The sequence below is a fragment of the Styela clava genome, chromosome 4 (assembly GCF_964204865.1).
Source record: "Styela clava chromosome 4, kaStyClav1.hap1.2, whole genome shotgun sequence".
In the NCBI taxonomy this organism is placed as follows: Eukaryota; Metazoa; Chordata; class Ascidiacea; order Stolidobranchia; family Styelidae; genus Styela; species Styela clava.
The window spans coordinates 6,393,424-6,418,299 of record NC_135253.1 but is presented as its reverse complement, the minus strand read 5'-3'; the positions used below and the strand labels follow the sequence as shown (position 1 = coordinate 6,418,299).

Genomic DNA, 24,876 nt, shown 5'->3' with positions numbered 1-24,876 from the left:
TCTACAACAATTGGAGCTTGGGCCTTGTCTACCATCTAAGCATGTGTGATTTATATATTTGAGTATAACAGCCACTTTGACAAAGTGTTATTTGAAACAAAAATGTGAATACCTCATAAAACAAACTGGAAATAATAAAATGTAACGATTCCAGGAGAAATATTCATGCATTCAACGAATGTGGTGGATTTTGCAGTAGCAAAATAGTTAATTGCTATTTATTTCAAATAAATAATTTAAAAACACTCGACAAAATAATGCAAAATTTTTTTGGCATATTTAAAATTATAAATATATATATGTTGAAGCCATGTTTAGATAATAGCAATGGTGGGTATCCAATTTATGTGAATAAGGGTATTAGTACCAGCCTGAAATTAAGCAAAATGGATTCACATGGCAAACGTAAAGCACCTCTTATGTTGTCATATGCAGCTGGTGACTTTGTATACAATGACAGAATCAATGGGGAAAAATCCATCATAAAACACTCATTATTTGAAGTTAAAATATGTGTGTTCAATTTATGTTTTCATACCGACCTTACAATTTCAGGGTGGTATCGTTCACCAGATATCTTTTTTGCCGAAAGTTTTAGTTCCTCAATCAAAAATTTTCGTTGATATGGCTGTATGGTGTAAGTTGATTCTGATTTTTGAGATAAATCATTACCTATTAGTCAATTCATATCCTTGCTTACTGCTACACGGCATAAATCCTCACACTACAACTTTTTTATGATTCCTTTCTTCCTGAAAATATACATATTAGGTTACTACATAATATCTTGATTTCTTATCAAAATTTACATTCCTCGACAAATCATTTCTGTATTGGCTACCTAGGACATTCACAACTTACTCTTTTTATGCTTAACAATCGTAGCACAAAGTGATTCTCTACTACATCTACTCATTGGAGCCTTGAAGCGAATTTGAAATCTTCAGATCTTACTGTCATTTGTCAACATGCTTTTAAGTGCTAGGACCGGTTCTAGGGCCTTCCCTCTCAAATGATTGCTCTTCTATTTTGTTTTGTAATCTGCATTCTATAATAAAATCTTTATTAAAGTTGATGCACAATTAATTTGAATATTTATAAAGCCACTCACTTAATCTTGTCGTGAGATAACGCCGTCAGAACACAGAAAAACGCACGATGATTTTGGAAGCAATAATCTGTCTGCGCCTAGTCGGGCGTGACGGCGAATCCAACATCGGGACAAATATCGGAAGTTACACGGGGTTGGTCAAACCAGAGACAATGCATCTTTGGTCAAACCGTTCAATTTAGATTTTCACCAGTCGTTGATTTGCACTGAGCAATGACATTAAACAACATGATGCGCAACTCCGGCATTTTTGTCCGAAGATCGTATTCGATAGCACGCTCCAATGCACATACTTGACGAGACGAAAACGAGCGGATGTGTGCTGCTTTCAAGGCGTAGCACGAATGGTGTTCGTGCCTGTTTTGACAGTTGTTGTCGATTTTAATGATATTTTTGAAAGTTGGGGTAAAAAGAGATCGGTAAAAGGTAAGGTGAATACTATTGTTGTATATCACACCCGGGCATCGCACTGTTAAGTACATGTGGGAAAGCCAGCCTTTGTCAAATACTACGAAGTTATTAATTCAGTACGCTACGTAGTTGCCCATTTGCCGAAATTACATATTTACTTACCCCTTATGGTTTCAAATAGTTCATGCACCTCCAGTTAGATTTTTTAATCAGTGAGGATATATACTCATTGTTGATTGCTGCTCATTGTAACATACTATTACGCATTCACTTTTATTTGCGTATTGAATCAAAGTGTTAACAAGTTCACCTAACATTTCACTCATACCGGTCTATGTTGTATAGTCTGATTTCTCAAGTATTTGGAGCCACGAATGCTTGTAATTTTCTGACTAAACCCTTTTATTAGTTGGTTTATATACCAAATTCAGTAAAATATTTTTTAAATAAAACATAAGATATTGGATTTATTAGCTTTTCCATTCTGAATCATATAGACTGCTTTATTTATTCCTAACGAAAATTAATAAATCTCCTCTCTTTCTTCAGATGTGAAAGTTGTGGACAAACCTGTCTAAGCATTGTGAGACTCTTGCAGCACAAGAGGCAATAGCAGAAATAGTAAGTATATCAATCAAGAAATTAAGCCGACATAAAGCAAAACTTTCAACTATTCGTCTAATTTCAAATTCCTATTATTTATTCACAGGACAACTATAGCAGACGGGGAGATATCAGAAGTCTGGCGACATATCAGTGACAGTGTGATTCCAAGAAATATAATGGATTTGAAAATAGAAAATTGCAATAGAAAAACAACCTATGGAGGCATGCAAAGACATTTGACCCTCCGGTAGAGTTGTGTATGGCCCCCACATCCTGCAGGGCTTGAGGAAAATAACTAAAAATTCCAAAGCGTAAGATTGCATAAGCGGTCTTATTTGTAAAAAGGCACAAAACACGCCAGACATACTTAAAACAGCTTTGGAAATGAGGATTACGGGTACCTCACTGCACCTGTGTTATATTTGGTTCATCAACTTTTGGTAGTACTATAGAAGAAATTCCGGAAGGGGTATAATCATCATTCATGATAAAATACTATCATATATTTTTTGAACAACTTCAATCTAGACCAGGGATCTCAAACTCGCGGCCCCAGAGAACTTCCAGTGCGGCCCTCGAACGTTTAACAATAATTGTAATAGTATTTTGGAAGTTTTTTTATTTTTATCTAAATGTAATAGATTTTTCAAACCTTCTAAAGTGAAATTGATTATTCACACAGAAAACAATTTACTGAAAGTAGTTTTGGAATATTGATTTTTTTTTGTCCACATTTTGACCCAATCAAGAATACACATCAAGCTAGCAAAAGAATACTTGAATAAAACACTTGAGTAATTAAATTAAACGCAAAGTACATGAAAAAGGTGGCATTTTCGAAGAAAATGGGAGTTGTAACATTTCTGCTCTTCACAAAATTCTGAAGCACATTGTTTAATTTGTCATATTTCCATCAATACAATCAAAAAACACAATAAGCTAAGCAGTCAATATGACAAATTCGAAGACCAACTTCGAACAGAAAATTTCCATGTGTTTGTATATTAATATAATTATACAACGACTTAGTTACTAAAAATCAATATCAATAACAATTCAAGCAATCCTATGCCACGCAATGTAGTGCGAAATGTCTTGTCGAAAAAATCTGTCATTTGTTTTTTTACTGATCTATACATGAAATGATAAAAGTAACTTTTTTGCATTACTGGAATTAATTAAACATTCGTAAAGATCCAGATAAATCCATGATCATGTGGCCTCGTTAGTTAGAGTTGGTACTATAAAATCATTTCAGACTGGCCTTAGTATGCTGGTGACACAAAAAAGATGCCAAACGCCAGGACAAATGTAATTATTAAAACATTGAGTTTATACTGTAGTATTTTTGTTAATTTTAGGTTCATATATTTAGATTAAGTTATTTTTAGTGTATGTATTATTCTTTCCTTATTCAAAGCTTGTTCAAAAATGATTTTGATGGTTGTACATAGAATTTTACGATTTTTTATAATAAATACTGTAACTTGCAAATGTTGCAATAATAGTGGAATGCAAATATTAATATGTAATTGCATTTGAAATTGAAGAAAATAATAAAACTTAATCCAACTGTTTAGTTGCATCACAAAATATGTCACAAACTAACACTATCTTAAAAATATCTTTTAAGTATACATTATCAAAAACTGTTTGCGGCTCTTTTTACAATTTTCAAAATGCAATGCGGCTCTCGAAAACCCATGAGTTTGACACCACTGATAGACGATTCAAGCATTGCTTTGGGAAATTATATCACTTCAATTAAATTGAAATAATCTCGCTATATTAAATACAAAATCGTTGCTATCATAAAGGTAAACCAATTCAGCCACTCGAAATATACTGGCCTTCACAAAGCAATGGAGGCAAAATTGAGAGTTCATGAGCTATGAACATTTGTTCTTTTCTTTGTCTTGAACTTTCCATACTCCACAGCCCCTATTAATTTTTTTTAATTTTAATTATCATGTGATGGTCATACATATCTTTAATTTGTATTTTCTGTCATGATGTATTATCTCAATGTGCCAAACTATTAATTAGTGTGCATATTTTGCTTCCAGATGACATAAATGTATTGTCATGTTTATTACCTCAGCTTGGAGTATTGACAAGAAAAAGGTGCCAGTAAATTAGGTAAAAAAATTTTCAACTCATTGTTATAATCAGAATTCACAATCAATAGGAATTATAAACAGCCAACAATCAGTGAGAATTATATGCGAAATCCCTCAGAATAAATTTGTCTAAAATCGGAGGAAGGCAAAAAATATAGGTAGTTTCCATCCACACAAGCATTTCAAGAAGACTTGCTCGAGCCAAACTAAATGAGCATCGTCAGGTGATCGGTAAGGCTGCAAGTTGAATTCAGCCCTGCAACCTCCTGCATAGAAGATAATATTAATTAGTGGGCTATGAGCTAAATTCCTAAATTTAAACAAACCTATCTACGATGCATTATGTACCAGCAATGTTACCTACGATTAACTGAATATGTAATATGTCTAATAAATTCACCTACAAATGCAAGTTCGATAGGTGCAAACTTTGTGTTATGGAATTGTATCGCAGCACAGTTTTGTATGAAATTTCAATGATTAAGCGCAAACATTAAAATTACTAACTTTGAACTTTGTCATTATCTGCAAAATGTTCCACACTAATCTTTCCGCTATCGCGTTTGTAATCTTCTCTGATAAAAAAAAACGTCTATGATGTCCAGAATTGCTATTTACAGCTTGCCTGTTATTCCAGCTTTCCAAGTAAGCAAAACTTCTTAGATATAGAGATTATTTTGTTTCGTTACAGGCGCAAAAAGGCAGGTACTATACGTAAAAAAGACGCCGAGTAGCAAGAGCGAGCGGAAAACGGACGCGAAAGGCGACGAGAAATATGTGCATTGGAGCGTATCATGAAATACAATGTTTTGCCTGTAGTCTTATGGAGTGACGTCAGAGTTGCCCATCATGTTGTTTAATGTCATTGCACTGAGTAATGAGATATATATTCTCATTGCACTGTGACGGTCATTCAACAGCGGTTTCGGGCATTAAATTGAGTCTGTAAACTGGGTTTCATCATTGAGTTCTTAGTTGTGAAACGTCGTTTTAGTAGGTAGCAGAAAGGCAAAAAGAGTCGAGCAAAAATGTTGTTCGTTGGGTCAAGGATAGGATAGGTCAAAGGTTAAAAAAACATCAAATAGAATCCCAGGTCAGGTCTCAGCTTTATTTATGCATGAGTTGGTGCTCGGCGACGGGACGCTTCGTGTTGTCAGATTTTTCAAATTCTTTTAACCAATTGATTTAATGTATTAACAGTTTTCTTTTGGAAAATTTAATTTGACATGTAAATTTTGTATGCAAAGATGGATGGTATAAGTTATAACTATAAGTGTAACTTAGAACACAAAGACAGATAGTTCATTTCGAAAACTCCATGTTACACATAGCAGCATAGCTTGGAAATGGAGACCTCTGGAGAGCGAACAGAACTTTAAAACATGAGAAATATTATGTGCCTGCTCACCAGCACACACGCAAAAAGATTACAAAAACACAAACTTACAAGGATTAGGCCAGAAATAAATAAACAATCTATTTCAATGTATATCTATATACAATCAATGAAGTTATACCTCATTCCCTAATTAAAGCCAGTTATTACTAAATTATAGTTGAGGAACCGCCGCAGTTTATAGATTATTTTTAAAACTCCAGAATACATACACACAAATTAAATTGGAGAATTCTGGGAAGCTACGAAAAATTCTAACGTTATATTCTGATATATTATTCTATATTAAGTTTAAAACATAAGAAATATCATGTGCCTGTTAATTAACATATAAGTTTACAATGAATCAAGAAAAGGTACTCGCTGCATTTGGGAATAATTGGAAGCCTATTTTATATCAGTGTATAGAAATATTGAAATTTTCAACTTCCCAAAAATAAATTGTCAGCTTGACTTTGTGTCCAATAGAAGAATACAGTACGGTATATTGTCAAATTAGTTAACTTGATTTTTTGTTATTCAAATAATTATCTCTTCATTCGATTCAACCACAAGAAATTAAATACCCGTAACTAATCATTCTTTACTTTTTAAATGAAGGAAAAGTGCGTACTCCTCACATAAATATTTTCTGGAGGATTTAAAACCCCTTATTTTCCAGTCATCTGAATGTAGAAGATTTTGACCAATTTACAAGTAGAATTTTTTAAAACTTGGATTTTTAATAATGTCACTCAGTGAACCCCGTTCGCTTCCTCCTCGAGCATTGCCTCCACTAACCGCTGGTGCTTCACATGTTGGTGATGGATCACAAGTGCCGACTCCTCGAAAGAAAACCAGACCACCTACCAGCGGAGCAGACAATTCACCCGGTACAGGTTCGAAACGACCTGTAACGAAAACGAGACGCCGAAGAAGTCCAAGACAACAGGATGGAATCGAAACAGGATCTTTACAACCATCTTCAGCAGCGGCCAGTGTAGCTGATGAAACTCAAATGAGTGAAGGAAGGTTAGTGTGAATCATGTACAGACTAATAGATAAGATTAGGAATTTTCTTTCTTAACAAAATGTTTTATACCTTTAGATCACATTAATTAAAGGCAAAATTAATGCTGTCCACAATGGTCATTTGTATACAAGATGTTTAAGACCTCTGACAGAATAATGGTTTTCAGATGAACAGAAATCTTTCACTAGGGTCTGTTTATTTTGAGCGCTGTAACATGTCAAACTGTTGTATTTGAATAATACAGTCTTGTCTAGTGAGCTACGAGTATGTGTACTCCACGTACAGACGTATTAGAGTTCTGGGTCTAATCTGCAAGCTGAAGTACACTTTCTGTTTGGCACTGTCTACTCTATACAACTTATTACATTCTCAGTGAGGTTTGAGCCAAGGATCTATAACCTGTGATGCCTACGTAGTCATGTTCTCACCACCAGTATTCTCATCCAATAGTAAATTTAGTTCTATGAAGTGAAAGGACACCTCGTTTAAAAATTATGATTTCTCTTATGTTTAGTGGACCTTCTTCCACAGCAAAGCCCAGGACAAAAAGAAGAAGAAAACCAGCTGGTGCTAATCAGAGTCCTGGTGGAACAGGAGAAGTATCCACTGGAAATACAGTTTCAGCATTGCTACAAGATGAAGATGTAGTAAATGTTGAGAAAATTGAAGATGCTATAGTAATGACAAACCTTCCTGGTGTTGCCGGTGAGTATATATCTTTCATAACTGTCATAGATATTCATCTAGTTCAATCAAATGTAAACAGATTTTAAGAAAACCTCATTTTTTCTGCGCAAACAAGATTAGTTTATTACACAAGCATTTACTCTATTATTGTGGTATTTGAACTTACAAAATCTTGTATAAAAACCTGTTAAAGCCAGTGGAAACCGTCCTTGGTAATTTTTCCAGTGTTAAAAATGCTGATTTTTTGAATAGCTGGATCAGGTGGAAGTGCGGCAACTGACAAAGTCTATGTACAAACTACCAATGGATTTGCAACACACAATCAAGATTGGTTGAATGACCGTTTTATGAAAAGTATGGGAAGCGAAGCACAAATGACATATGGAGAGGCAACAATGAAACCGTCCAATGTGAGGATTGATAGGATAGGATTTACATATATACCTCGGGGCGGTTACGTGAACCGCCCTATGGCGGCGAGTAGTCCAGCAGTCTTCTCGCACATAACTGTCACTGCATGGGATTCGAACCCACGTAGGATAATCAGAGGTGCGGTGGCGAGCGTATTCTGAACGCTTAGCACGATGCGCCACACTGCCGAGCCTATCCTGCCACCGCTGATCTTGTGGAGTAGAAGTTTTTAGTCTGAACCACTTAAAGTTTAGATTTTTTTCAGTGGCTTGCCTAGAAACCCAATGGGGGGGTGTTTAATAGTTAAGAAATTATGACATCATAATATGACCCACTTGGTTTGCTTTTCTAATTCTATTCAGTATATTTTCCAATCAGAAATAATCATTGTATCTGGACTACTTTGGTCACAAATTAGCTAATTAGAAAGAAGCCTTAAAAGCACTGATAAACATCATAAATTCATTTCCAGATTGCCGAGCAAAATGAGAAAGCATTTATGTTCATTACATTATTACTGCATGGTGCACTAGCTGGATTCTCAATATGGCAGGTTGTCATCAGCTATTCCTTGAATGGTTTAGGGGAGCAGAATCTTCTAACTCAGTATCAAGGGTAAGTATTGTGTATTAAAATAGGATAGGATTTACATATTTATCCTGGGGAGAGGGAAGCCGATAACGCGGCTCAATCATATGGCGGACCGTGGCCTTTCGTCCGGTTACCAGGGCATGGGATTGGTTAGCCAGTTATTTGTTTCTGGAAGCATGGACTTGATGATGGAGTAAGCCGTTACCGACCAGCAGTTACGTGAACCACCCTGCGGAGGCGAGTATATTCCTAATGCTTAGCACGGTGTGCTTTTCTTTATTACCATAGTGTGAAGTTTATAGGACTGATGGTGTAAGATATTCATCACTGAATTACTATGTAATCATTATGAAATATCTGAACACAATATGGATGAAAATATGAAATGTATTAATCAATTGTATTATTTTGTTTTTAGTCTCGCAATGCCAACACAAACAGTCTACTATATCATCCTCATATTATGTGTAGTTTCAGCAATGGATAGATATGATTTTGCAGCACGAGACAAACATATCTTCACAAGTCTTGCCAAATTTGATCTTGCGGCTGTAGCCGTTATTGTATACTATGTTGCTCTCATGTTCAGTGTTGGCATGGTGGGTCTCGAAGCATGGATTGGATCAGGAGTGGGTATTACTGTCACAACCACCACAACAACAATATCAACACCAAGTTCAACGCAGGCACCACTTCCACCTGAACTTGCCGGAACAAACTTGGACACCTCAGTCACCATAAACACATGGTTGACTTTGAATGTTTTCCGAGCAGTATTTGCTTGCTTGGGATGGTTAATAATCGCATTCGATCCATTGAGAAATGATATGATCTGGGAATAAGTAGTCCTATCTTTTTACGTGGCACCCTAGCAAAGTGCATTGGACACATACTTATAACACAATGTTGAAGCCCTTTTTGTTTTATATTAGATCAATATTTTTATATTTATAACAATACCTTCCTGTATTCATATTATAAAATACTACAACTAGATGCAAGAAAACTATTTTATTATCAAACGAATTAAATAATACAGTACGCGAAGCAATGGATGTACAAAAGATCCAGCCTAGGTGAAAAGAAATGTATGCAGATGATAGGAACAGGAAGGGTACCAATACATTGGGTTCAGCTCACAGCAAAAAACAGAACTTTACAGTGTACAAGTAGTAAAGTAAGAAAAGGAACAAAAACAAAAAGCCAACAATAAAATATTGTTATATTATTACTATATGTAGATCATCAAATTTTTTTCTTAGAAAAATAAAAAACATTTCTGAATGCAACAAAATTATAAATAATTCGGTACAAAAACTAAAAATTGTGAAACAAAGCAAAAAAGCATTTTATTATGAACAGAATATATGGCACAGAAAAGAAATTAACACTCAGTCTGCATGCGAAAAACAGATCACGCTAGATTTAAAAATCAATAGACGGAAAGTGTGCCATTAGTTTGTCTCGCATACTCAACGTTTAAATCTAAACCTGGATACGTCGATGTATCAGTAAGGCAACCTTAAATAGATACAAGTTAGAATCCTCCAGTTTTGATTAAAATTGGGTGAAGATCATTTCTGGTTCAAGTTTTCAAACAACGAGCATAACTTCAGTCAAGATAACCTTATAATGGGTGTTGCCATTTTATCCTACATACATACGAGACTCATCTTCGCATAATTCGATATGGTGCCCTTTGTTATTATCAAGAATGTAAGAAAAGTATATATAGTATTACTTGTCACTCAAAGAACAAAACACTGCAACACAGGTCAATCAATATAAACGAATATAGCTAGAGTATTAGCAAAATAATACAAAAGTATTTACAACAAAATATCAGTGAAAAAAAAAAACAGGTTCAAATATTTATAATGTCGGATATATATGGAAGAGGATTGCCGGAACCTATTCATAAATGCCATATATACTTCGAACTAAACGATTCATGAAGATGACAAGATCACTTCAGTAGATGACACCAAAAATAAATTTCTATATGTACGAATAAACTGTGCTCATTATATACAGAAATAAAATAATTTCAGACGGCTTGCCAAATAAAAAATTTACTAAAGCTGTTGAAAGTCTTGCCATTAGGATTATAGATAAAAATAATTGAGTATATTGGAATTACTAAAAAATATTTACATGTGCAGAAAATCAATATAAGAACATAACACATATATCAAAATTAAAGAACTTTAAAGTAGATGTTATTCTTTTCACAATGTGAAATATATTATTTAAACATAACAGTATACACGCTAGTTCTGATCCGCCACCATTACAAGTTTTTAATATTCGGGGTTGGATAAAATAGACAGGATAGAGATGCATATTGTGGAAGCATCACATGTGAGATAAAAATCAAGAAATTGGCTTAAACAATTCATTTATCCATATTGGCATCTGGGGTATCACCATTTCTATCCTTCCATTCTAAAGCCCTTTTGTGAGAAATCGATAGAACTGAATTATTGAAAGGAACGCGAGGAAATAGGTATTTTGCTGCAGAAATCGTTTGCTCTTCTTTCTGTGATCTCAATATATTGCTTGAGTATTTGTGATACAGTGAATCGTTGTTAGACTTGGTACTGGAAATGTTAAAAAAAGGTTACAATAACTCAAAAAGTAACGAACAGACCAGATAGTGGCGCAAATGTATTTTTCTTTGCGTAAACACCGTAGGATCAGCCTCACGCCCTCCCAAAAATTTGGCTACGCCCCTCTTGTAGGGCCCGCCCCACCGCTTAAGAACCACTTTTCTAGTGAGACCGCCAGTTAAAGCCTGTTACCTGATCTAATCATGCAGCATAAAGATTAAGTAACCAGTTCGATATGTTATAACATTGATGTTTGCTTTAATTTCGCTATAAATCTATGTCTAACAAATATAAAAAATTCTAATTGAAAATATTGAACTAATAAAGCGTAGTTTCACTCTCACCAGAGTTCAATAATGATAATGAATTATAATACTCATTCACAATATAGATAAAATGTTTATTTATCTCATAAACTAATGAAATTATAAAACTTACCTTCCAAGAATTGAATCAAACAATACCAGAGCATTTTCTCTTTGTAATATCAACAACAAACTGGGTCCTTGAACCGAAGAAGTGATCTGAAGCGAAAGAAAAGCGAATATGATGGATGTTATCGTCACTCAAATGAAAGACTTTTTCAAAAAACCTGAGTAACTCAGCTAGATAGCTGAGTATCTTAACTTGGTTGGCTAAAAAACTATCAACATATTGCTCATTGAAAACTCACCATGCTATCCACATTTTGAGTATAATTGAGTATGTTCAATATTTCTGCAGCTTGAGATTGTCTGAACCATACTTGCCGAAGTGCACAAATTTCAAAACCCTGAAATATAACAAAGTTCCTAGGACAATTCGGAAGCAAAATCAAAATGTAAGTGAGATCATTAATTCATAAAAATAAGAAATGAATATCATGGTATAGCTCGAATCTATGATGTTGCAGAGTAGCTCAAATAACGAATGATATATTTGATACGATTAAAAACATACCGAAGCGTAACAACAAATAAATAATGAGAAATGGTTTACTTCTGGATAAATTATTTTAGGCTGTTTTTATTTTGGTACATGTATATTAAAAGGCTGTAGGGAAATTGAAAAGAGGTAGCACCCTTGCTGCTCGTCAGCTGCTCCTACCTAACTAGGACGGGCATCAATGGTCTTCGCCAACTCTGAATTCTCTCACATGCTGACTCCAAACGTCACACCCTGGTAAACCGCTTCAGCTGGCGGGCTAAACCATGTGAGAGTTTGGTGTTTATATGGCACCACTGGGCAAATGATCTTCTTCAAGAAGGGTTCAGAAGAACTTCACTGGCTAAGTGTACATGGTCAGGGCGAAGAGGGATAAGCTCCGCCAGGCGTCATAGCCTGATATTCGCTACATGATGAATACAACCAGGAAGACTGGTTGACAAACCAGCTGTAGAGCCCCAACGGCCATCACCCTTATTGACTACTTAAATGCATAATTATAATATGAAGTACTTATAGTTTGATACGAGAATTTGAAGATGGGTTCAGTGGCCTAGTGATAAAAGTGTTAGACTTGACAATGGTAAAATACCATGTTCAAATCTCATGCCCACCCCTCACCCAGGGTGTAATAAATTGAGTAGGCAATGCTGAAACAGAAAAGATTGCAGTCCTTCTAAGTAAAAAGTTGTCTCTTTATATATCAGTGGCTGCCTTGATCAAGCGAATGGCGTATAAATGCGTCAATTGAAAGATGGTATATTTTGCATCAGTGATAAGTTGATTAAAAATCAGTTGTCTGTCAGACTAAAATGAAATCCTATTTTAAAAGTCATATAACCTGAGTTAACAACTGATCCAAAATCTCAACAAAAGGTGGTATTGTTCCATGTGCCAGTCCCATCGGACGTCGTGTAAGAGGATGACGGGATTGTCGAGGTCTGCTTGTACCATTTGTATGGAATAATGGAGGAGTTAAAATAACAACAACTGGTTTTCGAGGCATGTATGTCACCCTGAGACTTGTCGAATGATTTGCTAAAAAAGATTGAAAAAATTGGAATAAATATAGATACAGGAGCTATGATAAAAAAATGGAATGAGCTGAGTATGTTTTTGAGAATGAGATTTGAACTAAAGGGTGTCAGTGAAACCTGTTACAATTTGAATCTTGTTATGAAGTCAGTTCTCAATATATCTTAACCAAGTATGACAGGCCATGGTTCGCCATATAATTGTGCCGTCTCATCGGCTTCCCCCTCCCCTGGCATAAATATGTACATCCTATCCTATTTTAAACAGTGTTTATTCAAGTTTTTACTTCATTTAATACACCTTTATATGCCCAGCTTTAGTTGCATGCAATAGACAAGTTCTTGTACCTGATTTAATACAGGACTTTCGAAAACCCTTTTTTAATGTGAAATATGTCCTGGTGTATGATTTAAAAATTTTCTCTTATAAAACTCCTACATCAAAAAACTTTTACATTTGCACATATTCTAGAATTTACCAGATGAAGCACCCAATTATAGTTAATTTCTTTTGATTATTTAAAATGTGGAAATTGAATTTTTCCGACACAACATGAATGCAACAAATAAATATCTAGAAGACAGCATAAAGTAAAAATCTAACATACTCTGTCTATCATCAGGTAAAATTTTCACTTCTCGTCCTTTCATTTTATCTAAAAACATAAAGTTTATTAAAAACGTTCATCAAATTCAATATCACAAATACTATATCTCACAATCATAGTACAACAAAGTTGGAGGAAAAGTGCTACACATGAGTTGGAGTCACTTTAATTATCTTTTACCATACAACAAAAAAAATTACCCACCGACAAAAAATATTGCACACCCCTGGGGTAAACGTTATATGAAATTGACAGGAAAATCCAAGCTGAGTATGCTAAACTACTGATTGAAGAATTTTCCAATATTACAGTTTCCTATTTAGCTGGCAATTCATTACAAAACTAACAAACTTTCGAATGTTAATTTATCCAAATTAGTTTTGCAACTCATTTCAATTTTGGATATTCCAAAATAACTCATACTGACTACAAATAAGGCATATTTTAAAAAACAAGCAATTTCAATTGTAGGAAATATTAATACTCTTATCCTAGAGGTAAAATTTTGAGTTAAATTTTGTAGTTGAGAAAGTAACTTGATTATTTATATCTGCTAAAGAAAAATTTGACACTACAATGAGAATTATAAACTAACCAAGGCACATAAATTTATCTTCAGCAGGTGTAGGCACAAGTTCCATTTTCAATTCCAAAGTTTCTTGGCAACATAATCCTTCAGGAAAGAATACTTTCAATTCTCCGCATGCGGAAAGGTAGCTGTCTGACACTAAAAACAGAATGATCGGAAAGTTTGTAAACGATTCTTTTTAAAAAGTGTTCACTCACAACTGAATACGAATAAAGATTTGTAAAATATCAACAATGCAGTAAAATCAAGGGTGGTATCGCGATCTCCCGATTATTGCATGTAATAAGAATTTCACACATGCTCATATGAATCAATTTTCTGACTAAAAATGATAAACTCTCCCTCACTCTTTCTCTCATACTGAAACGTGCTATTTTTCAGAAAAATATTGAGAATTTCATATTGAAATAGCCTTTTTAATTTTTGCCTCATATCTAAGACCAAAAGAGCACAACTTATTTAAATGCAAAATTAATGCAGTTTTTACCATGAATTCCATTAGACATGTTATCGATTCCAAACAGAGCTCGCCATGTTGCTCGTGTTGTTGACGATCCATTTTGTCGTTGAAGATAGCATCTACTTCTGGCGATACGTGGATCGTGAGGACCAGCTAGTTGGCACAAATGTCGTACTGCATTATCACGTTGTACACATGCAACCAATGACAAACCAGATGTCATATGATCAAGATAAACTTGAACCTCTCCTTGCATCTGAGTGAATACATTGTAAAATTAGAATGAATCAAATACAAAAGTTTTCTTTTTATAATAAATCCCTGTACTCCATAAAATAGTATCAAGTCATATATCATTAAATACCAGTAGAGCCTTTACAGGGCCTTGTTCAGAGTGAAGACGAAAATAAACGTTTGATGAATTATTTAATTGCATTCAAAATTAAGGAGAAATCAAAAATCAAAATTTTGTCTTTCGCTGAGAAACATATTGAATATTACATACTTTTTTTCAGAGTTGATCATTTTTAGGCTTCTGTACTATTCCGTGCATTAGGGTAGTCAAAAAATGTTAACCTCATTTAACCCTATGTTTTATTTCACTAATTTCAGTTGGGATTCATTAGAGATAAGTGCATGCTTCGACAAAGCCCATTTTTTTTTAAGAAATTCACTTCATTCTCCAGTTACTGGCTTCATCTTTTCAAGTAAAATTAACAAACACCGTTGCTTCTTGATCCATGCCCAGATGAATAAAATTAAGCAGTGAAGCAAAAATGTACTCACATCTTTTAGGAAGTTAGGTAAAATTTGCAACGCTTCGTCTTCTGTTAGTTTTACAACTTTCGCTGCCACCACTTTAAAGCCTTCATAATGAAGTTGTCGGAAAATCTAAAGAAAAAAAAATAGAGCCTCGACAGAATTTAACGAACGCAATCAACATGGTTTGAAATGTGAATAGTTATTTACCGGTACATTTTTAAGGAAAACAATGACTTGCAACCTTACCTTTATGAAATGTCTGGGGAAAGCATCAGGTTTGATAACAAGAACCGAAGTAAGAGGTTGTTGACAAGATACCATTGATGAAAAAATGGATTCTTCAGGAAGAGAAAAACTTGTATTGCTACCACCATTACTGTTTTGATTGTTGTTGTTATTATTGTTGTCTTTTTTACCTTAAATTAAAAAAAATGGAATAAAGAATAATGATTGCTAAAGTGGATGAACAAAAAGAGCAATGCACAAAAGACACAATGGTCAAATGATTAATATGGCTGCCACATTGCCAAAATTAGAACCAAAAGTAAAGAAGGAATCGTACTGAATGTCCTAAAAAATGTTAAAAGGATTGTATAGAATGTTATACAAAGAAATGGTTGTGAATTATAAAAACCAGCAAAATTTAGACCAGTAAGACTCTGAAGAAAATTTGAAAAAAAAGGGATAGCCTTATAACGACATTTTCCATATTCCAGTACCTAAAATATGGAATCGATAGGTCATTTCGTTGTGGATAAAAAATTATATTCTGATACATAGATTCACTTGGTGCCCAATAATGAAAGAATACTAATAGTGAAAACATTTTGTTACTCACCATTTTGCTTCTTTTTCTTTTTTCCACTAGATCGTTTGGAATTGTCAGAATTCCTTGAATTGCCATTTGAAAATGAATTATTAAGTTGATCTCCACTTCCGTTTGTATCAGCATAGCCGTTAACCGGTTTTACGTTTTGTTGTTGTCGATACTGATGAACTCTTGTTGGTGGTGGAAGATATTTTAATAAGGGCCGACTTTGATTATCAGGGAATAATTCTTTATCAGAAAAAAACACTTTCATCTGTAAGAATGTGTAAAAATTTGTAAATTTGATTGTAATTACAATATCAATGATACAAGTTGTTAAGTATAAGTCAGTGAGTTCTTCAAACACTGGTAACACTACCCATAAAACGATTGATACTAATACAACCTCAGAGTATTGATTTGAAGAAAATATTGGCGGGCAATCAATACAGAATGAATGGTGTTCTCATTTAATTAAAATAAAAAAGCAAAATTTTAGGTGAAAAATAGGAAAAAGGACAAGAAATTTGAAAAAAAACAAAGTAACAGTCATACATCAATCTAAGCGGAGGTTTTCTGACTATGAATAGACATGAATCGCTTTGAGTCTCGTATCAATCTGTATTTATCAACCCTTTCCATGCAATTTTTATTTTTTATTAAATAATCGTATTTGCTACGCCGATTTTATGCATTTGTACCCCCACAACCACTCGATCGACTAACGAAAAACTAATGATCCTCTGCTGCCCACTGACGGCTCGTTGGAAAGCTTATTTAAAGAGCTTGCAATTGGCGATTAAAAAAAAAAGTTTTTTTCAAAAGTGGTGGTCTGAGTCACAAACCGAAAGGCATTTATTTTTCTTGGGAGTTGAAACTTCAAACCAGGATAAAAAATAGAAATATTCGCTAAATCCTTTACTGTTACCGCTTCGTGGTTGGCAAACAATAGCATAATATTGCTGTAGCAATTTCGTGATCCAACTCAAAATACTTTGGTAGATGGAAGGGATAATATGTTTTCTATTACCACCCAAAAAACACCGAAATTTGCATAAATTTCAAACACACTCCCTCGTTCCGCCGCAAATAAAATTCCCGCCATAAACGAAAGCGAGATTTACCGTCGCTTATGTTAATCTCGAAGAAGAGTCAGAAGACTTCTTATCAATAAACTAAAACCCGGAATAACTAGACCAACAGTTTGCGACCGATTGCTAAATAAAACAGTGGAGTATATCAACGTACCCGCCGCAATCTAGCGACTTTGTACGTATACGTGCCCGACGCACGGAAAGGGTTAGTAGTGCAGCCTCAGTAGCTCTTGGGACTTTATGGTCATCTGTAACTTCGCTAAGAGATCAAGAGGTGAATTACACATATGTCATCAACAAAAATATCGCACAAAACTGAAATGACTGTAAAGTAGGTAATTTACCTGTCGATAGGCGATTTCGGGAGTAATAGACATGACATGAGTGAATTTCTCGGCATTGAAAACAACATCAGACATTGAGCATGAATACCTAGGTATCCTCATTGCATCTTCCAATACCTGGAAGAAACAGCATCATCATGATAATGAAAATTTAAATTGAACAAATTTCATGGTTTTTCTGGTTTTACTTTGATATAACTATCAAGAGAGTAAAGCTCATATATACAGGGTGGACCGAAAGGTTACAGTTACTCTATAATTAGTTTGTGCTAACTGTAACCCTACTTTTGGTTCAATTTGAAATTGAAAATTGATTGGTCTAATAGTTGCAAACATTCCGACTAGACTAACAAGAACAACAATCTAGCAAAACAATCTATAAGTAAGCTTTGTGTCTGTATTGTAGACAGATTTCCTCTAAATTCATTTTTTCATAATTTAAATTCTTTTTTATTTTATTTATATGATGCCTATTCATGCTGTTCTCTCCAAATCTTTATAAGCATACTTTAATATCTTACGATATGTAAGGTTCTATTCACTGGAAGGATGATTATCTTTTTGCTGTTAGCCTTATGAGCCTAATCAATTACACCTTGAGTGGGAATGGGATTTCAACTTGAGGTGTGTAAGCAGTGATGCCAACATAGTTGTCTAACGCTTTAACCACTAGGCCATCGGGCGCCTCAGAAGTGTGTGTACCAATATGGAGGTAACTAATTTTGTTCGCCTACTTTACATCAAGTTGTGTAAAGGGACAGAATCCTATGGGCAGATGTTATATATACGCTTGGCTAACACAAATAGTCCTCGAACTCAAAATAGTAAATCAGAATAGAATTATAGCCCAACCCTAACCTGGTACACATACTACGGGAGTACCGGCCATCACACCCACAAAATAAAAAATACGAAATATGAATACAAACCTCGAAAGCATTGACCCTTCTCAAAACACATAACATAACAGGGGATGATTGTAAGATTGGAATACTTTCGTGCCACGCTGGTGTTCCAACTTCATATGGTGTTAATTCCTGAAATACAAATAATGTTTATTAAAATATAACAATAAATACACCCTGGGTAAGATTAATTAAATTCATAAAAACAAGTATATAAAAAAGAAAAAAAAAAATCTAAACACTAATTATTCCAATATGGGATTGAGAATAAATAAAAAAACTGACGGAGGGACCTATGAACCTGCATATAGCCAGTCATAATAGACCGGTGGTTGCCAACTATCTTAAAGCTAATGCCAGAAAGTTGTTTGTAGATGACCACTTTTAAATAAAAGTGGTTAATACTGATAGGTACAATTTTTTTACTGTAAACAATGCTTCTCAGCGAAAATGCACTTAGAAGCCACCTTCGAGGGAAAAATTAGTTTTTTGAGAAAAATGAAATAAGTAATTCATTTATATCAGCAAAATCTTCTGTCCCGTAAAGTGGTTTCCATAAAAGTTCCCTCGATTTGTCATGTCATACAAGCTATATATATACCAATAAAGAGTGGTGTCGTATTGTTATTTCTATTCGCTTTATGCATGTGAAGCTCACGAACCACTGGCTGGCAACCAAGGCAATAGACAGAGAAAAAGTGATATATAAAGATCTGTTCACAAATATCCCAAATGGTACAATAATCAAAAAAAACGGTGCTTAACAAAAAAAAAAATTCCTACGTTTGCTTGCATTCCGTTCAGCGAAGGAAGCCATTTCAATGCAATCAATTCAAATCCTCTGAATGCTTCCATCTCTGATTCCTCATCTGTGTGAGCTGAATTTCTTTCTTCATCAGCATATGAGAACTCACCATGTACAAGACCTGACAGGTTGAAATTTTGATTTATACAGGGTGGTCATGGTCTGTCACAATTTAAATTTTGTTACAAGTCAGTTTCAAATATATATCGACCAGTTTTGCTTCATTTTAATCTGTGTTTATTTGAGGTTTTTTTCATTTAATACACCAATATATATATATATGGTATCTATAAATTCCATTTGCAGTTTAAAATTTTTTAAGAATTTATGAACACCATGTACATTAAAATGATAACTATAATTTGTGATCCAATGATTCATCGATACCTGTCATATACTGTTGTTTAGTTATTTACAAGCAATATAGAAAAAAATTACAAAATTACTTCTCAAAACTTCTCCAGCTCCATCGATTGCTTTTTCACCAAGTAACGATAGAACAGTTACTTGTTCCATCTCTGGATTTGAATAAAATGATCTGGGTGAAGCTCCTGTACTTAGTTCAACTTCTGGCACCTGCCAATGCACAATATGAAGTGTTACTACAAAGCATGAAGAAAATATGGAAATATTTCCCAACTTCACTATACAGAGGCTAAGTCTTTATAGAAGTGTTCACGAATTGAGATGTGATCAAATCCATGCATCTGAACAAACAACTGGTCAACTATTCCCATACCTGACATGGACTGGTAACCAGACAAGAGGCTACAACTGGTTAACTATTCCCATACCTGACATGGACTCAGGGTTGTCCAAAACGAATCGAATATTCGAATATATTCGAATATCAAGGTATTCGAATACGTTTTCGGCTGATTTTCGAATAATTACGAATAGTAGCCACTTTTCGCCGTAAACGTGGTGTTTCGTTTTATTTTTATTTTTATGGGAATCTTTAAACCACTTTGATTGTTTATATTCTGTGCGACCGTACGTCGCATAGTGTTGCGACACATTTGCACGTTTGCGTGGGTGGACATTGCCGACATTCGTGTACGAGGCTTTTAATTTACAAATTCATTTCCATTACGTCGAAAAATTGAGAAAGTATGTTTCTTTTATTTCTATGTGGCCTGCTTATTATTCGCATGAGTCTTCTCAAGCATGATTTGTGTAACCTTATATTTGGGTCTTAGGGTCTGCCAATCATGATATTTAATCGCAGGCTGGTTATCGTTACTTTAAAGAGGAACACGACCACCAAGATAAAGTGATTTGTGACCCTTTCGTTTTGCCGATTCAGCAAAACACGACAGGGACAGGAAAACACAGCTGTGAAATAACCCGTGGACGTACAGTGTAGTACTTATCACATTCCAAAATTATTTCAACATTCAGGTTAATAGGTTGTCCAAAATGATTGCCGCTTTACAACTTAAATTTACCGCTCAATTGTTAAAAAAATAGTTAATTCTGTGAGTATGATTCTACCAAACTAACATGATCTGGTTCTAATCATATAAAATTATTAGCGAATTTTTCTACCCGTCTTATTGGAGGCCTATATGGAAAAAACCCTTTTTTAAGTGCTAAAAATAGACATCTTCCTATTTGCCATGTGGACTTATTAGCCGGGAAATACGGTATTTATAGCCGTAATTGTTACGATATCCAATAAATTGTCACAAGTTGGAAAAACAAGTCGATTTATTAGAAAATAATTTCTGGCAAATAATTCTGATAACGATAGTTAAAAGTATCGATCCTTTCCAGGATGATTTTTTATAGCGCAAAATAATCCAATCCATGACTGGTACCAGCATTTAAAATGTCATGCCGTATTAATTTAATTCTGTTCAACGTAACTCATGGTTGTATCGACAATCTGTGGACATAAAATGTGTAGTAAACTGACCGATATTATTAAATATTGATTCCTATTTTTATATTGATAAAATAATGAAAGTATTAATGCCAAATACAACGGGTATTTGTGGACATGAAATACGTGGTAAACTGCCCAATTATAATTAATTTCGGATTCGTGTTTACAAAATAATAAAACTAATAATTCTAAAATGCAACGGCGATCTGTGGCCTTCAAATGTGTGGTAAACTGCCCGATTTACCAACATTTGAGTTATGATAATAGAATTAAATTAACACGGTAAGGCATTTTAAGTAGTAGTATCGGTCATGGATTCGAATATTTTGCACAGCACAAAATCATCCTAGTAAAAAGTCCATACTTTTAAATACAAACCAATGGCAACCATTAAACAAATTAGTTCCCAAAAAGCGGGATAAAGTATAAATTCTTTTTCCGACTTGTGACAATTTTTCGTGAGTACGAAAATAAGAATCAAAACTAATTATATTCGGCACAATATCACGGCAATCTGTGGACATAAATTGTGTGGCAAACTCGCGATTAATATTAATTTTTGATTCCTATTTTCGTATTTACAAAATACAAGGCGATCTGTGGACTTACAATGTGTGGTAAACTACCCGATTATAAATAGTTTTTGATTCCTATTTTCATATTTATGAAATAATGAAAGTATTATTACTCAAACATACAACGGCGATCTGCGGACTTAAAATGTGTGGTAAAGTTCCCAAATATAATTAATTTTTGATTCGTATTTTTGTACTCCCGAAAAAATTGTCACAAGTCGGAAAAATACCTCATACTTTATCCCGCTTTTCGACAAATAATTTGGATAATGGTTGGTATTTAAAAGTATGGGCGTTTTACTAGGTTGATTTTGTGTTGCGCAAATATTCAAATCCATCATCGATACCACTATTGTCGTACTAATTTAATTCTGTTAACATGACTCATGGCATATAAAATATATACTGCAATAATCTGCAAATATGAAATGCCTGGTAATATAGCTAGGTTGTAACTTGTAGATAGCAGTCATTCCATTGCTTATTGTATGGAAATTCCTACATACATTTAGATAAGCTTCAATTAGTGGATTTTATTTTCGAAGTATTCGAAATTTCATATTCGAAAAAAATAATTTCGAATGTATTCGAAATAGTGAACTATTCGGTATTGGCCATCCCTGCGATGGACTGGTAACCAGACAAGAGGCTACAACTGGTCAACCAGTCCCATACCTGACATGGACTGGTACCCAGACAAGAGGCTACAACTGGTCAACTATTCCCATACCTGACATGGACTGGTACCCAGACAAGAGGCTACAACTGGTCAACTATTCCCATACCTAACATGGACTGGTACCCAGACAAGAGGCTACAACTGGTCAACCATTCCCATACCTGACATGGACTGGTACCCAGACAAGAGGCTACAACTGGTCAACTATTCCCATACCTGACATGGACTGGTACCCAGACAAGAGGCTACAACTGGTCAACCATTCCCATACCTGACATGGACTGGTACCCAGACAAGAGGCTACAACTGGTCAACTATTCCCATACCTGACATGAACTGGTAACCAGACAAGAGGCTACAACTGGTCAACTATTCCAATACCTGACATGGACTGGTAACCAGACAAGAGGCTGTGGTTCACTATGACTGGTCTTCGATAAAAAATGGTATACTATACCGGTGTATACTTTCAAATTTGAATGACCAGTTTAATAAAACAAGATCATAAATTGCATGGAAAAAAAGTCAAAAGACAGATTGATTGTATGACACAGCCTTTCAATGAGTTATCAAATGAAGATGAGAGAAAGATAACTAATTCAAGTATCCTCTACATAAGACATGACTGATAAAGAAATCTGTTATCGCAGATTTTACAAGCCATAACCTCAACTTTGTTGCGAAAGGCATGAATAAGCGACAAATAAAAGGCACACAATATTAAAACCTATGTTCGGATAAGTGAATAGCAAATTGAAGATGAGTGAACATTCATGATCACTGAAGATAACCGATATTCCAATAAAATAATCATCATATTCATTAGAAATATCGTATAATTGTACAAAAAAATCTGATTCATAACATACTTTTGTCATTGATCCAATAGCATGTTCCACTGCATCAGTATATGGTGTTAAATGAAAACATTGATAAGTAATAACTTTAACATGTCCTTCTTCATCTGGTGGACTTAAATTAACCATCAAATCAGTTTGCAAAGCTGAAAAGTTGAAACAAAACTGATAATATGTCTGGAATGACCCAAAATGGAGAATTCTTTTATCAGAATCAAATGTCATGAACGCAGTGGCCCAGTGGTTAGGGTATGGACCTTTTCCCGACTTTTGACCCCCGAAGAATTCTTCCTATACTTTACCATTGCAAAATTTTCGGGGCTATTTTAAGAGTGCTTTGTCACGAAGTAAACAGGAAAATCGATACTCGGGGGAAAGGTCCATTGAATTCAACTAAGATGGTATCGCATGTTAAAATCTTTAGTTCAAATCCCATGCTCTCCACCTCGCTCGGGGTGTAAAAAAATTGGGTAGGCTATGCCGCCCCGAAAATAATCTGGTCCTTTCAAACTATAGTAGCTCCTTATTCAGCAGTGGCTGCTTGTGCAGAACCTCGTTCAAAGTGAAAGGCATATAAATATGTTGCCTAAAATAAACCATAGTTTATTTAAAAGTTATTCCCTTATTTTCTTTTTTCGCACAAATGGTTGCAAGTTAAAATGCATGTTGATTGGTATTTAGATAGCAACTTGCGGTCCATATGACTAACATCGTCTAGCTATATAAAATTGATCCAAAGTAGGACAATGGCTGTTTCATACCATGAAACAATCCAGAAGAGTGTGCTGCTGCATTTTCTCGAGACAATAAAAAAACAGTTGCAGGCCTAATCCACCAAATATCTTCAAAATAATCAACATCTACTGGAGTGTCTGAATCAAGGCGAGGACAGAAGCAGGGAAAATACCTAAGAAAAAACAAAAGTGTAAAAGGTAAAAAATGCATAACAAATCAATAGACCCGATCTGTGAATATATTTTGCAAAAAATACCAAAATATATTTGTGTTAGTGTGCAGCAAAATTCTTTGAATTGCATAGTATGATGGTGTTTATTCCTGCTACAGTAACCTTGCATCATACGCATACAGATCCACTAGCGCAAAGGCATGGAGCAAGGAATGGGAGTTAGTCTCGTGTAACCTCTAGCTTACAAACTAACATCGCTCATTTGCGAGAACAATTCGGCCAACCGAATGGCCAATTCATTATTCTGAAAATGATGCTAATATCATGAAAAATCTGTAAACCAAACACTTCCATACCTTTGAGAAATTGATAATGCCGCTGCTTTTCTTTCATTTAATCTAAATCTCCTGATTCCTTGAAGTTGAAAACCTTGTTGTGTGACAACATGAAGGACATCGCTTATAAATTGTGTCGGAAGTCGAGGCGAAACAACAAGAAATATACGAGTGTTGCAACAATTTACAACGAAAGATGATGATTGCAGCAAATCAGTGATAGATGAAGAGGCTGTAAAAAAAATGTTAATGAGAAAATCTACAAATGGAAGTAGAAAAGATAATTTTACATGTGTATGAGTGATTGAATTATAAGTGAATGTTCAATGACAGAGACATGACATCCTT

General features: G+C 34.6%; 2 protein-coding genes across 2 annotated transcripts in view; one reads left to right on the top strand and one right to left on the bottom strand.

The window, feature by feature from the left end:
• The first annotated feature begins 5,393 nt into the window (after positions 1–5,393).
• On the top strand, positions 5,394–9,392 carry LOC120326248 (transmembrane protein 237-like). The gene is made up of 5 exons (XM_039392505.2): positions 5,394–6,655; positions 7,171–7,361; positions 7,596–7,753; positions 8,227–8,369; positions 8,764–9,392. Exons 1-5 carry the CDS (start codon positions 6,372–6,374, stop codon positions 9,185–9,187), a joined length of 1,200 nt encoding a protein of 399 aa, XP_039248439.2. The 5' UTR covers positions 5,394–6,371; the 3' UTR covers positions 9,188–9,392.
• LOC120326247 (dynein axonemal assembly factor 8-like) overlaps positions 9,342–24,876 on the bottom strand; it is a 38,675-nt gene continuing 23,140 nt past the window's right edge. The window contains exons 26-42 of the mRNA XM_039392504.2: positions 24,550–24,760; positions 24,048–24,193; positions 23,299–23,432; positions 19,734–19,863; positions 19,266–19,408; positions 18,507–18,614; positions 17,578–17,694; positions 16,170–16,413; positions 15,578–15,747; positions 15,356–15,460; positions 14,597–14,825; positions 14,116–14,247; positions 13,521–13,568; positions 12,720–12,916; positions 11,628–11,726; positions 11,393–11,478; positions 9,342–10,945 (exon numbers count right to left, since the gene is read on the bottom strand). Of these exons, the coding sequence (XP_039248438.2) occupies positions 10,741–10,945; positions 11,393–11,478; positions 11,628–11,726; positions 12,720–12,916; positions 13,521–13,568; positions 14,116–14,247; positions 14,597–14,825; positions 15,356–15,460; positions 15,578–15,747; positions 16,170–16,413; positions 17,578–17,694; positions 18,507–18,614; positions 19,266–19,408; positions 19,734–19,863; positions 23,299–23,432; positions 24,048–24,193; positions 24,550–24,760 (2,504 nt within the window). The 3' untranslated portion in view covers positions 9,342–10,740. The remainder of the gene's footprint in view (positions 10,946–11,392; positions 11,479–11,627; positions 11,727–12,719; positions 12,917–13,520; positions 13,569–14,115; positions 14,248–14,596; positions 14,826–15,355; positions 15,461–15,577; positions 15,748–16,169; positions 16,414–17,577; positions 17,695–18,506; positions 18,615–19,265; positions 19,409–19,733; positions 19,864–23,298; positions 23,433–24,047; positions 24,194–24,549; positions 24,761–24,876) is intronic.

What these genes read in the sequence shown, in the direction of transcription:
- LOC120326248 (XM_039392505.2), top strand. Translation starts at nt 6,372, where the DNA reads ATGTCACTCAGTGAACCCCGTTCGCTTCCTCCTCGAGCATTGCCTCCA. An exon ending in AAACCTTCCTGGTGTTGCCG is followed by an intron (nt 7,362 to 7,595) that starts GTGAGTATATAT and finishes TTTTTTGAATAG; the next exon opens with CTGGATCAGGTGGAAGTGCG. An exon ending in CTTCTAACTCAGTATCAAGG is followed by an intron (nt 8,370 to 8,763) that starts GTAAGTATTGTG and finishes TTTTGTTTTTAG; the next exon opens with TCTCGCAATGCCAACACAAA.